We start from the raw sequence: 14,128 nt of genomic DNA on the forward strand, positions 1-14,128 counted from the left end.
GTGTTATTATTAACAGACGTGTTCATACTTATCTGCCTGTCTATCTGTGTATCTATGTATATGCCTTCTTAGAAATGCTAATAGTATTGAGTCAGGTCAACACTAGAAGGCGCTGATCTGTCGTTATATATGAGAAGGAACCCAAAATAAAAAGCACAATAATAACACGGGCGCAGCGACGCAAAAGGATACAGACGAGACAGGAAACCGAAGCCCCGCCGGCGGCCATTCTGGATCTACCGCTCAGCCTTCGCAGCTGCCTGGCGCCGAGCAGCAGTTTGAGCCAGGATGGCGTCAGTTTCGCGGTGGCAGTAGGCGAAGACGCGTGTGGAAAGAGGTATGTTTACACACATGTCTGTTAATACCCAGTGATTTACGTTGCGGCAACGTTGTGTGTTAGCTGGTTATGTAGTCTACATATAAAGGCAAGAATAATACAATATATAATCATAAACCAGCACCAATGAAAGTCGCTGTGTGATCGCTGGCATTGAGCTTCAGGAGAGAGAGAGAGAGAGAGAGAGAGAGAGAGAGAGAGAGAGAGAGAGAGAGAGAGAGAGACTGACACTGACACTGACACTGACACTGACCTTGACGCGTGTAGCTCTACACGATAGCACTTAATCTTACATATTATATGAGAGTCAGACAACACAAACGGGAGACAGACTGATACACATACACGTATGTCTGTCCCTATATGACAGTATACTGCAGTGCCAGTAATAACTTGAATTGTACAGTTGTGTTGTTTTATACTCTGGTTTAATATCGTTGTCTTTTTTAGTTTCCTAATTGTTTGTTTCTTTGCTTGCTGTGTTGTTCAGTGGTGTTATTGTCACGCTGTCGATATTGTTGTTGTGACAGCTGTGTTTGTTGTGTAGATGGCGGGCAGTAAGAAGGTGATCCAGTTCTTCTACGATGTCGTCTCCCCATATTCCTGGCTGGCATTCGAGGTGTGTCTGTCTGTATATCTGTGTGTGTGTGTGTCAGTGTCTGTCTGTATATCTGTGTGTGTGTGTGTGTCAGTGTCTGTCTGACTGTGTGTGTGTGTCAGTGTCTGTCTGTACTGTGTGTGTGTGTGTGTGTCAGTGTCTGTCTGTATATCTGTGTGTGTGTGTGTCAGTGTCTGTCTGTATATCTGTGTGTGTGTGTGTCAGTGTCTGTCTGTATATCTGTGTGTGTGTGTGTCAGTGTCTGTCTGTATATCTGTGTGTGTGTGTGTCAGTGTCTGTCTGTATATCTGTGTGTGTGTGTCAGTGTCTGTCTGTATATCTGTGTGTGTGTGTGTCAGTGTCTGTCTGTATATCTGTGTGTGTGTGTGTCAGTGTCTGTCTGTATATCTGTGTGTGTGTCAGTGTCTGTCTGTATATCTGTGTGTGTGTGTCAGTGTCTGTCTGTATATCTGTGTGTGTGTCAGTGTCTGTCTGTATATCTGTGTGTGTGTGTCAGTGTCTGTCTGTATATCTGTGTGTGTGTCAGTGTCTGTCTGTATATCTGTGTGTGTGTGTGTCAGTGTCTGTCTGTATATCTGTGTGTGTGTGTGTGTGTGTCAGTGTCTGTCTGTATATCTGTGTGTGTGTGTGTCAGTGTCTGTCTGTATATCTGTGTGTGTGTGTCAGTGTCTGTCTGTATATCTGTGTGTGTGTGTGTCAGTGTCTGTCTGTATATCTATGTGTGTGTGTGTGTCAGTGTCTGTCTGACTGTGTGTGTGTGTCAGTGTCTGTCTGTACTGTGTGTGTGTGTCAGTGTCAGTGTCTGTCTGTATATCTGTGTGTGTGTCAGTGTCTGTCTGACTGTGTGTGTGTGTGTGTCAGTGTCTGTCTGTATATCTATGTGTGTGTGTGTGTCAGTGTCTGTCTGACTGTGTGTGTGTGTCAGTGTCTGTCTGACTGTGTGTGTGTGTGTGTCAGTGTCTGTCTGTATATCTGTGTGTGTGTGTGTGTCAGTGTCTGTCTGACTGTGTGTGTGTGTGTGTCAGTGTCTGTCTGACTGTGTGTGTATGTGTGTCAGTGTCTGTCTGTATATCTGTGTGTGTGTGTCAGTGTCTGTCTGTATATCTGTGTGTGTGTCAGTGTCTGTCTGTATATCTGTGTGTGTGTGTCAGTGTCTGTCTGTATATCTGTGTGTGTGTGTGTCAGTGTCTGTCTGTATATCTGTGTGTGTGTGTGTCAGTGTCTGTCTGTATATCTGTGTGTGTGTCAGTGTCTGTCTGTATATCTGTGTGTGTGTGTCAGTGTCTGTCTGTATATCTGTGTGTGTGTGTGTCAGTGTCTGTCTGTATATCTGTGTGTGTGTGTGTGTGTGTCAGTGTCTGTCTGTATATCTGTGTGTGTGTGTGTCAGTGTCTGTCTGTATATCTGTGTGTGTGTGTCAGTGTCTGTCTGTATATCTGTGTGTGTGTGTGTCAGTGTCTGTCTGTATATCTATGTGTGTGTGTGTGTCAGTGTCTGTCTGACTGTGTGTGTGTGTCAGTGTCTGTCTGTACTGTGTGTGTGTGTCAGTGTCAGTGTCTGTCTGTATATCTGTGTGTGTGTCAGTGTCTGTCTGACTGTGTGTGTGTGTGTGTCAGTGTCTGTCTGTATATCTATGTGTGTGTGTGTGTCAGTGTCTGTCTGACTGTGTGTGTGTGTCAGTGTCTGTCTGACTGTGTGTGTGTGTGTGTCAGTGTCTGTCTGTATATCTGTGTGTGTGTGTGTGTCAGTGTCTGTCTGACTGTGTGTGTGTGTGTGTCAGTGTCTGTCTGACTGTGTGTGTGTGTGTGTCAGTGTCTGTCTGACTGTGTGTGTATGTGTGTCAGTGTCTGTCTGTATATCTGTGTGTGTGTGTCAGTGTCTGTCTATATCTGTGTGTGTGTCAGTGTCTGTCTGTATATCTGTGTGTGTGTGTCAGTGTCTGTCTGTATATCTGTGTGTGTGTGTGTCAGTGTCTGTCTGTATATCTGTGTGTGTGTGTGTGTCAGTGTCTGTCTGACTGTGTGTGTGTCAGTGTCTGTCTGTATATCTGTGTGTGTGTGTCAGTGTCTGTCTGTATATCTGTGTGTGTGTGTCAGTGTCTGTCTGTATATCTGTGTTTGTGTGTCAGTGTCTGTCTGACTGTGTGTGTGTGTGTGTGTCAGTGTCTGTCTGTATATCTGTGTGTGTGTGTCAGTGTCTGTCTGACTGTGTGTGTGTGTGTGTGTCAGTGTCTGTCTGACTGTGTGTGTGTGCGTCAGTGTCTGTCTGACTGTGTGTGTGTGTCAGTGTCTGTCTGTATATCTGTGTGTGTGTGTCAGTGTCTGTCTGTACTGTGTGTGTGTGTGTGTCAGTGTCTGTCTGACTGTGTGTGTGTGTCAGTGTCTGTCTATATCTGTGTGTGTGTGTCAGTGTCTGTCTGTATATCTGTGTGTGTGTGCGTGTGTGTCAGTGTCTGTCTGTCTGTCTCATTCTGTTTGTGTACGTTGTGTCTCTGTCTATTTGTCTCACTGTCAACGTTACAGAGCACAGAAGTGCCACCTGTGCATGTGGGAGTGTTTTTTCTGCGCTTGTGCTTTTTAATCTACTACTGTTCAGAAAACCTTACTGTAATGTAGTAATTTTATACTTAAATTTCGTACACTCTCAGCATGGCGATACCGTAGCTTTTAGACATATTAACATAAAATACACGTTGTATTATTATTATTATTATTATTATTATTTCTTGGCAGACGCCCTTATCCAGGGCGACTTACAACATAAGTGCAAACAAAGTGCAAAAATACAGTGAAGTACAAGGCATCAATCATTACAAATTCAATTTGGCTAAAACCGCAATTCAAAATACATTTTACAAATTCCAATTTCCAATTTACACAACTACAGTAAGAGACTTCCTACATCCTGGACGGTGAAAGCTAAGTGCTGTCAAGATGTGGGGTTACAGACAAGGGCTACGGGAAAGGGAGCAAGGAGGAAACAATCAAGAACGCGAGAAGCATAATAAAACTGTGAAGTGCTATCTAGCAGGGATAGAGGACTAATATTACAAGTACTGTCTGAAAAGATGCGTCTTGAGTAAGCGCCGGAATGAGGTCAGGGACTCTGCTGTTTTTACTTCGGTGGGCAGGTCGTTCCACCATTTAGGGTTCAGGGATGAGAAGGAGCGGCTCTGGAGGAAGGGGAGTGGAGAGGAGGCAGAGTTAGTCTTCTGGCACTGGAGGAGCGCAGTGGTCTGGAGGGGATGTATGGAGAGACGAGTGACTGAAGGTATCTTGGTGCAGTGTGGTGAGACAGCGGTAGGTGAGGGTCAGTGTCTTGAACTGAATGCGTGCCGGTATCGGGAGCCAGTGGAGGGAGCGGAGCAGTGGAGTAGCGTGTGCGAATCGGGGCAGAGAGAAGACCAGACGAGCCACAGAGTTCTGGATGAGCTGGAGCGGCGGGTAGTGGATGCAGGCAGGCCGGCCAGGAGGGAGTTGCAGTAGTCCAGGCGGGAGAGGACCAGTGACCGGACGAGTAGCTGAGTCGAGTAGTCGGTGAGGAAGGGACGGATCCGGCGTATGTTGCTCAGGAAGAATCTGCAGGTGCGCGTCAGCGTGGTGATGTGCTGTGAGTAGGAGAGCGCAGGATCGAGGGTGACTCCTAGATTTTTAGCGGAAGAAGAAGGAGAGAGTGTGGTGGATTCCAAGGGGATCGAGATGGGGAGGTCAGCAGAAGGTGAGGAAGAGTGGGGGAAAAAGAGGAGATCCGATTTGGAGAGGTTGAGCTTGAGGTGGTGCGAGTGCATCCAGGCAGAAATAGCAGACAAGCAGGAAGAGATGCGTGAGGGGATGAGAGGGTCAGAAGAGGGAAAAGACGGGAAGATCTGGGCATCATCAGTGTAGAAGTGGTAGGAGAAACCATGAGAAGTTATGAGGGGGCCCAGGGAGCGAGTGTAGAGAGAGAACAGGAGCGTGCCCAGGACAGAGCCTTGGGGAATGCCTGTGAGGAGAGGTTGGGGGGTGGATGAGGAGCCTCAACATGTCACTTGGTAGGACCGGTCGCTGAGGTAGGAGGAGAACCAGGTGAGAGCAGTCCCAGAGATTCCAAGGTCAGCGAGGCAGGAGAGGAGGATGGAGTGATTAACGGTGTCAAATGCTGCAGAGAGTTCAAGGAGGATGAGGACTGAGGAGAGGGAGGCCGCCCAAGCATGGCTGAGGGAGTCAGTGACAGCCAGGAGAGCCGTCTCAGTGGAGTGAGCTGTGTGGAAGACGGATTGCAGAGGATCAAGGACTGAGTGTTGGGACAGAAAGTCCGAGAGCTGACGGTGGACTGCCCGCTCGAGAGTCTTGGAGAGGAAGGGAAGTAGGGAGACAGGGCGGTAGTTCTGAGGAGAGGTGGCATCAAGGGTTGGTTTCTTGAGGAGTGGGATGACAGCAGCTTGTTTAAATGGAGAGGGGAAACAGCCAGAGAGGAGGGAGGAGTTGAGGAGGGAGGAGATGAAGGGGAGAAGATCTGGAGCGGTTGCTTGGAAGAGACGAGAAGGGAGAAGGTCCAGGTCACATGTTGTGGGTTTGTGACGTAGGAGGAGAGCAGAAACTTCAGCATCTGAGAGAGGCGAGAATGAAGAAAAGGAAGCTTGGTCGGTGGGAGGTTTCAGTGTGATGGGAGATGAGGGTGTAGGGCTCTGAGGTGGAGCAGAGAGCCAAGGCTGAGGAGGGGAGGGACAGGCAGGACGAGATGTGAGAGGACAGAGAGAGTCAAGGGAGGAGGTGAGGGAGGAGAACAAAGAGGAGGTAGCACAGTTGACAGATAGATGGGAAAAACAGTCAATGGAAGGCAAGAGGGTGAGGGCAGTGGAGGCAAGGGTGGAGGGGGAGACAGAGCGGAGATTACGGCGGAAGGTGACAGGGAGTGGGTTGAGAGGGGAGGGAGGGAAGGGAAAGGGAGAAGGAAATGAAGTGGTGGTCCAAGATGTCCATGGGTGTCACGGAGAGTGTTGAAGGGGAGCAGCCTCTCGAGAAGATGAGGTCTAGCTGGCGGCCAGCCCTGTGAGTAGGGGGAGACGGGGAGAGAGAGAAGTTAAAGGAGTGAAGGAGAGGAAGAAATCTGGCACAGTGGGAAGGGTTGGAGAGGTGGATGTTGAAGTCTCCCAGGAGGATGGTAGGTGAGGACACTACTGAGACATTAAACGCGATGGGGAGTTGGCTATGATTAATATGAACTTGGTTGTCAGTTTTGCATCCCCGTGTCTGCCTTAGAACTGTAACCTTCCCGCAGTTCTGTACTGACTCCTTCAGTCCACAACAAATGCACGATCATGACCACATGGAAATACGGCACCCCTGGAGCGCATGCGCAAAATTAATTTAGAGCCTTCTGCGCATGTGCGAAATCAAAGTGATTGCTAGAGGATGCACAGTATCCAAAGGGTGCCAGATTTGTCATAACACCGGCACCCTCTGGATATTGTGCATCCTCTAGCAGTCACCTTGATCAACTTGAGCTCTGGACCCACGCACTACCGACCTCTCGTCCAGTGCAACCTACGGCAGAGAGCCTGGACTTCATGTTCTCTGTTTTCATTGTGTGATATGTTTTTCACTCAACACCCCTAGAAACCAATTAATTACAATCAAATAAGATGCCCTTGACCTCAGCAACACATTGATTACGCCAGAAAGACACGCTTGTTTACTTGGGTCCTGTTGTCCTCCATATATGTAAATATGTTTATTTGTTAAAGTATATGCAAATAAATTGCACAGTAAAGAAATTGTTGCATAATTATCGTAAAGCAGAATTTTGTATTGTTTGTATTACAGATCAGTCTCGAGTCAAGGTTTTGGAAATATTTACCATAGCTCCACTCCAGACAGCCCTGAGTATAGTCATTCTCTCTCTCTTTTGTCTCTCTCTCCACCTCCCTCTCCCTCTCCAGGTTCTCTGTCGCTATAGAAATGTCTGGAACATCGACCTCAGGCTTCGCCCTAGTTTTTTGGGAGGGGTCATGAAAGAGTCTGGTAGGTCAAAGGTCATTTGTTGTAACCATGAATAAAAGAGAGGAAACAGCATGCGGTTTTATTCACCGCTGCAGACTCCTCAGTAAGTCAGTCCCAGTCTGTTGAGAAAATATGGCGATGAGTTGTCAGAGGAAAGTGTAGCAGCAGCAGCCAGGGCCACACTGAGACGGGGCCCCTCCTGACAGTGCCTACAGACCCCTCACATCAGAGCCTCGAACACAGACTCCCTGAGACCCCTGAACAGACCCCTCACATCAGAGCCTCAAACACAGTCTCCCTGAGTCCCATGAACAAACTCACTCTGAGGCTGCGGCTCCATTCATTACTCTACAGGTCCTCTCACATCACAGCCTCTAACACAACTGAGACACGCCCATTTCTCATGAGTCTTTCGGGTTGCTGGGTAATGTAGTCCCTCTCCGTCTTTCTGTAGGGAACAGTCCCCCCGGTCTCGTGCCCAATAAGTTTGCCTACATTGCGAAAGACCTGACTCATCTGTCTCGGTACTTTGGGGTCCCCCTGAGCTACCCTGAGAACCCCTTCGAGGTGATGTTCGAGAAAGGTCTGTATTCTTCCCTCTCTTTCTTTCTCTTTCTCTCTCTCACTGTCTGTTAATTTTACTTCAAGAGCAAAGGAAGAACTGTATTACTCACAATGCACCTCCCGGCAATGTTGTACTTTATGGAAATGTAGTACCTTATCTTTCTCTCTTTATTGACAAAGATCCTCTATTTAAACAAGATGTAACTTTGGAACATTTGTCTTACCCGAAACGGTGCATTATGGGATTGCATCTCCCTATCAATAAAATGGAAACCTGCCTCATTTAATATTCTGAGCTTTCTCTTTTGAAAACAAGTACGTGTTTTAACACAATGCACCTGTATTGTATTACAGACACGCCTTCTTAACACATACGAGTTATTATTTCAACAGCTGAAGTGCTGTGTCTTGTAGCGGCTTCATGAATTATTCATGAGCACAGCAAGCCTAAGGCAGAGCCTCGATCTAGGAGGTGGAGTTTGTTCCCGAAACACAAGTGACAGAGATTGGCAGCAATTAAAAAAACAATAGAAAGCTTGTGGATTATTATTATCACTGTAAGTAGTAGTAAAAGTATTAATAATAATGCCACGAAGGTGTTCAGTATTTAATTGTGGCAACACAATAAATATAAGTATGTTTTATTCTGTCAATTTTACTTTGTAAATAATAAAAACAATACCGATCACTTCCAAGGCATTAGTATTAGTAATTTTATCAATTGATATAAGTGACAATAATAATAATAATAATAACTCGTGTTGCACGGTGTACTGGTAGTGAAAAAGTACAGCGGTACTCGAGTTTTGAAAACGTTACAAAACCAGCATTTTGGAAAACTCAATACTTTTGTATTATGCGAATGTTGATTTGCTGTGGTTAACAGGCATCTGTCTCTGGGCTGTTGGCGTGTAACAGCAAAGACTGAGTGTGATATGAGCTGCGCAGCAAGAGTGAAGTGGTCGCGTTGGTGATGCGCAGTTCACAGAAATTCAGTCGCGTTCGTGTCATGCAGATTTCTGCAGTTCTGCGCAGATCTGCAGAATTCCACCGATCCCATTGGTGGAGCCGTGCAGACCTATGCAGAACTGTGGAAAACTGCGATATAAGAACGCGACCCACGTTCTTGGCGTGTTTCTGCATGACGTTACTGAGCCCCATCTGCAGAAACCTGTGCTCAATCGCAGCAGCCCAGCGTAGCTCCGAGAAGCACCTGCGGGAGGCGCGCTGTGGCTGTGAGACGAGACGGGTCAGAGATCAAGAGGGACGCTGCCCCTTGATAGCGGAGGTGAACGACAACTCATCACACAATGAAGGTGTGAACAGCATTGTCAGCACCATAGATAAAGAATTCTAGAGTGACGCTTTAGCAGTGTCAATGCTTTATTAAATAATTATATCAATGATTTTAACAGATATAATGTGAATCTGTGATGCACAATAAAGCTGTAACAAATGATTTCAATTTTTTTAAATAAAAACTAAAATAATATAAAAATAATAAAAGACATCCAATCAGATCGATTTCTGCACTTTGCACTTTGTTCAGCCACTCATTTTGTTCTTTTAGAGATTAGAGATGTGTAGAACCGTGTGGGAAATAAGTGGAGAAGTCGCAGAGATAAACCAAATAGAACTTTAATCGAGCCGCTCGGAAGCCCCACGTCAGGAATAATTCCTTCAGTGAGACTTAATGTTTACAAACATGAGTGCAGCTTTATAGGAAAATGACGTAACATCTTATGGCCGTTCATCCAATCAGAAGATACAGGTCCGGGTCCGTTTTATGATCTGTCCTCCCGTGAAGAGGTGATGGATCCAAAGCAGATGTCCGTCTTTGATGTGCACTAGGAAGATGCGATCCCACGGTCGTCATTTACCTAGTGTCAATCGCTCGTTAACAGAAACAATTCCTGCCTATCTGGAGAAACGATTAAGTCATAAACAAATTCTCAGCAGACATCTGTAGGCTATTTCGGCACTGTGTGATCTTTCATTACTGACAGGAGTTTCTAACAAATCGACCTTGTTGACCCTTTACTTGTCCTGCTAAATTGAATCTGCTCAGTCTGTATACAAAACTACTTTTAATGCTAGTATTAATATAAAACATTATATAATAATCACAAAACACTTTCTTCAACTTCCTATACAGAGTCTTCAAGATTGCAGCAGCAGCAGCACCGAAACATTGTCCAGGTTTGAAATAAAGCACAATAATGGCATTGGAGTATCGAAATTCATGACTTGGTACCGAAACCAACATTTTCGTATAGTGACAACACTACTCTCTCTCTCTGTTTTGTCACCCATCTATCGCAACCAAACCAGGCCTCGGGCTTGTTGTGCTCATGAATATTCAGATAGCACTTTGGTGATCAAGTGTTCTTGTCAGGCAGGTGAAAGCCTTTCTGTTAGTTCTGAAGTAATAACTTGTATGTGTTAAGAAGGGGTGTCTCTAATACAATCCTGGTGCATCGTGTTACAAAATGCAATTGTTTTTAAAAGAGAAAGCTTGGACTGAAATGAGGCAGGTTTTCCATTAGATAGGGAGAAAAACGCCACCAGAACTCCTTGCAATCCCATAATGCATTGCGTCTCAAAGACGGTGTAGGAGCGGCTTTCTTAGGTTTAGCTTGGGTTGATGGTTGACACGCATCACCCTGTTGTTATCCACACAGACTCTGTATTAAATCATGCAAATAAACATTTATTCCACTGGTTCCACAGGTCAAATATTTATGGCTATTTACACGATTTCATTGTAATCATTATACATATTTACAAGTTGATTTTAATGAATTAACGCAGGTTGACACGGTCAGAAAACCGTGAGGCTCCACAGTTAAACTAACTGAATATGTGACAGTTGATTTCATATATATATATATATACACAGTGAGGGAAAAAAGTATTTGACCCCCTGCTGATTTTGTACGTTTGCCCACTGAGAAAGAAATGATCAGTCTGTAATTTTAATGGTAGGTGTATTTTAACAGTGAGAGACAGAATAACAGCAAAAATATCCAAAAAAACGCATTTCAAAAAAGTTAATGTTAATGAGGGAAATAAGTATTTGACCCCTTCGACTTAGTACTTGGTGGCAAAACCCTTGTTGGCAATCACAGAGGTCAGACGTTTCTTGTAGTTGGCCACCAGGTTTGCACACATCTCAGGAGGGATTTTGTCCCACTCCTCTTTGCAGATCCTCTCCAAGTCATTAAGGTTTCGAGGCTGACGTTTGGCAACTCGAACCTTCAGCTCCCTCCACAGATTTCTATGGGATTAAGGTCTGGAGACTGGCTAGGCCACTCCAGGACCTTAATGTGCTTCTTCTTGAGCCACTCCTTTGTTGCCTTGGCTGTGTGTTTTGGGTCATTGTCATGCTGGAATACCCATCCACGACCCATTTTCAATGCCCTGGCTGAGGGAAGGAGGTTCTCACCCAAGATTTGACGGTACATGGCCCCGTCCATTTGATTCCTCACTGTTCTCATGATCATTGAAACTCCACGAGGTGAGATCTTGCATGGAGCCCCAGACCGAGGGAGACTGACAGTTATTTTGTGTTTCTTCCATTTGCGAATAATCGCACCAACTGTTGTCACCTTCTCACCAAGCTGCTTGGCGATGGTCTTGTAGCCCATTCCAGCCTTGTGTAGGTCTACAATCTTGTCCATGATATCCTTGGACAGCTCTTTGGTCTTGGCCATGGTGGAGATTTTGGAATCTGATTGATTGATTGCTTCTGTGGACAGGTGTCTTTATACAGGTAACGAGCAGAGATTAGGAGCACTCCCTTTAAGAGAGTCTCCTAATCTCAGCTCGTTACCTGTATAAAAGACACCCGGGAGCCAGAAATCTTGCTGATTGATAGGGGATCAAATACTTATTTCCCTCATTAACATGTAAATCAATTTATAACTTTTTTGAAATGCGTTTTTCTGGATTTTTTTGTCTCTCACTGTTAAAATACACCTACCATTAAAATTATAGACTGATAATTTCTTTGTCCAAAATTGATTGTACAAAATCAGCAGGGGGTCAAATACTTTTTTCTCTCACTGTGTGTATGTGTATATATATATATATATATATATATATATATATATATATATATAATATATATATATATATATACGCGCATGAGCCATGGAACATACATAAAGCTTGGTTTCTTAAAGAAACAAAGTATAAATAATCCAAATGCAGAAATTGACAAATACAGAGTAAATATATTTCTTCTAAATAATAACACGTTAAATAAACTAATTGGCTCCTACAGACGGAAATACTACATGTGCCATAATGGTCCATGTAATGCTTATCGATGCAATTTTCTGAAGGTTTCCAAAAAAAATTTAATGAAAACATTTTCAGCTTTTTTAGTAAATTAAAACATTTGAATTTTGGAAGAAAAAAAATTAACGTTTAAACATTTTTTTATTAAACACGGAATTCATGAAATAACAGATGGTTGTATTAAATAATAATAATAATTCTGGTGTTAAATGTTGCGCATGTGTAAGCAGGTGATTTGACTTCCTCTTTGACAGGCCTGGCTGATTAGGGAATTATTCAGAATAATGTTTGAGAATTGGGGGTACACATGATGTACAAGACATTCTTTCACATGCACACAAGGAGAGCCTTTTATTTCTCAGAATTCTCTCACTTCAGCCACTGTTCTGCTTGTCATTATTTCAGTGAAAAAAATAGAATAATAAATAGAAACTATTATTTTAAATATAAAGTATTATGAGACACCAACAGGAAAATATAATTGGTTATATATAATGAAATTCGATGCCAATATATTGAAGTTTGATATTTAACAGTGAAACCTGAAATATAATAGAGCTGAACATAATCCAGAGAGAGATGTATGGTCAGTCAAAAGTAATTAATTACGAGCAGCTGCACAGAGGTCCTAGGTGTTCCTTTCAAGAATTGTCGTAGAGAAATAATCAACTTTAACAACTTTTTGGCTGACCAACATAGCAGGGCCCTCAAGTCTGTCCCGTGATGAGTGCTGCCAGAAAATCAGTGACTGCGTTCACAGACACACAGGGAAAAAGATGCAGTTTTTCATATATACAGATGTGCTCAAATGTGTTGGTACCCCTCCACAAGAAACGAAGAATGCACAATTTCCTCTGAAATAACTTGAAACTGACAAAAGTAATTGGCATCCACCATTGTTTATTCCATATGAAATAGAAATCAGACTTTGCTTTTGTTTTTCAATATAATATTGTAAATAAATAAAACAAAAGGCTTCGGAGTTTTGGCGCTGACCATCCGATGTCAGGCCGACCTGGTCCAGGACACTGTCCTTCAGCCTCTTGTAGTCCAGGGCATCCTCTGGACGGAGCGCTCAGGCAGCGGACTGCGCCTCCCTGGTCAACAGGGGGGCCAGGCGAACCGCCCACTCCGACTCCGGCCAGCTGCAACACCGGGCGGTGCGCTCGAAGAAAAGCCTCTGGGTCATCCTCCGGCCCCATCTTCGGGATCCTTAAGCCAGCCCAAGCCGGGTTCGTTGCAGCCACAGCAGGGTTAGGCGCAAGAGCTGGTGCTCAGACTTGCTGTGCCAGCGTCTCCAGGGTCTGTTGCTGCTGCGCCTGTAGCCTCACTACTGCGGCCAGCAGCTGCTCCACCACGGACGCCTCCATCGCTGTCTTTCTGCTCACCAGGTAGGGGTTCCAGGGTAATCAGCCGCGGAGCTTCCCCACATCGGCCACCATATGTGAAAGCCGGGCACAATACGCGGAGAGAGAGAGTCTCGGGTTCGGCGGTGTCCGACTTTATTGAGCTCACTGGCTCTGTAAGGGGGCGGAAAACACAGACAATCGGGGAAAACAAAAGCAAAACAAGAAAACAAACGTCCAAACAAACGGGGTGCTCCGGGCAGTCCGGGGTTGCAGATTCAGTCGTCCCTCTCATCGGTTAGCGCCACACGCTAGGGAGGGAGTGAGATTAAATAGATGGGGCGCACCTGCCGTTGATGTCACAATCGCCTCGGTGCTCATTGCCCGCAGCTGTGAGTCTGTAGCCTGTTTGTGAGGGAGCGACAGCACCTAATCAGCGGGCGTCAGCAGCAGCCGTGCCTGTCACAACAAGTATGATTTTTTTTTTTTCCCTCTCGTCAATCCCGGTTTTATACCCATGCCAAACCCAGGTTTGCGGGGGTTGAGAAATCGTCCGGGTTGCCCGTGTTTTTGGTGCCCCAGCTTCCGGGCTAGAAACGCTAGTAGGCAATGACTCTTTCCTTTCCATCCTGTACTTCAGACAAAACTGCTCCCCGTCTGTCTAGACTGGCATCAGTATATAGATTAAACGGCTGTGAAAAATCTGCTTAAGTGAGAATAGGGGCACTCACCAATTTAGCGCGCAACTGCTGAAAAGCCGCCTGGCACTGCAGTGTCCACACGATGGGGGTGTTTTTCTTTAAGGGCGTTGCTCCCACCAACAACCCATGTAGAGGGGCAGCGATCTTGGCAAAGGTGGGAATGTCTACAGCCACCTGCCAGTACCCACTCACAAGGTCGAGGCTCGAGTACCACTCGGCCCCGTTCAAGCTGGTTTAAAGACTCCTCAATACGCGGGAGAGGGTAGGCATCGTTATGG

General features: G+C 45.3%; 1 protein-coding gene across 5 annotated transcripts in view; it reads left to right on the forward strand.

Annotated features, from left to right (window-relative positions):
• The first annotated feature begins 62 nt into the window (after window positions 1-62).
• The window catches only part of LOC136757606 (glutathione S-transferase kappa 1), a 28,055-nt gene continuing 13,989 nt past the window's right edge, over window positions 63-14,128 (forward strand). Inside the window, exons 1-4 of one of the 5 annotated variants that reach the window (XM_066712410.1) lie at window positions 63-337; window positions 828-956; window positions 6,877-6,958; window positions 7,392-7,520. In XM_066712410.1, coding sequence (XP_066568507.1) covers window positions 885-956; window positions 6,877-6,958; window positions 7,392-7,520 — 283 coding nt within the window. In that variant the 5' untranslated portion in view covers window positions 63-337; window positions 828-884. Of the gene's footprint in view, window positions 338-400; window positions 426-567; window positions 685-827; window positions 957-6,876; window positions 6,959-7,391; window positions 7,521-14,128 lie in introns of those variants that run through there. The other 4 variants (XM_066712408.1, XM_066712412.1, XM_066712409.1 and 1 more) reach the window with 4 other exon arrangements.

Source organism: Amia ocellicauda, chromosome 1, assembly GCF_036373705.1.
Source record: "Amia ocellicauda isolate fAmiCal2 chromosome 1, fAmiCal2.hap1, whole genome shotgun sequence".
NCBI lineage: Eukaryota > Metazoa > Chordata > Actinopteri > Amiiformes > Amiidae > Amia > Amia ocellicauda.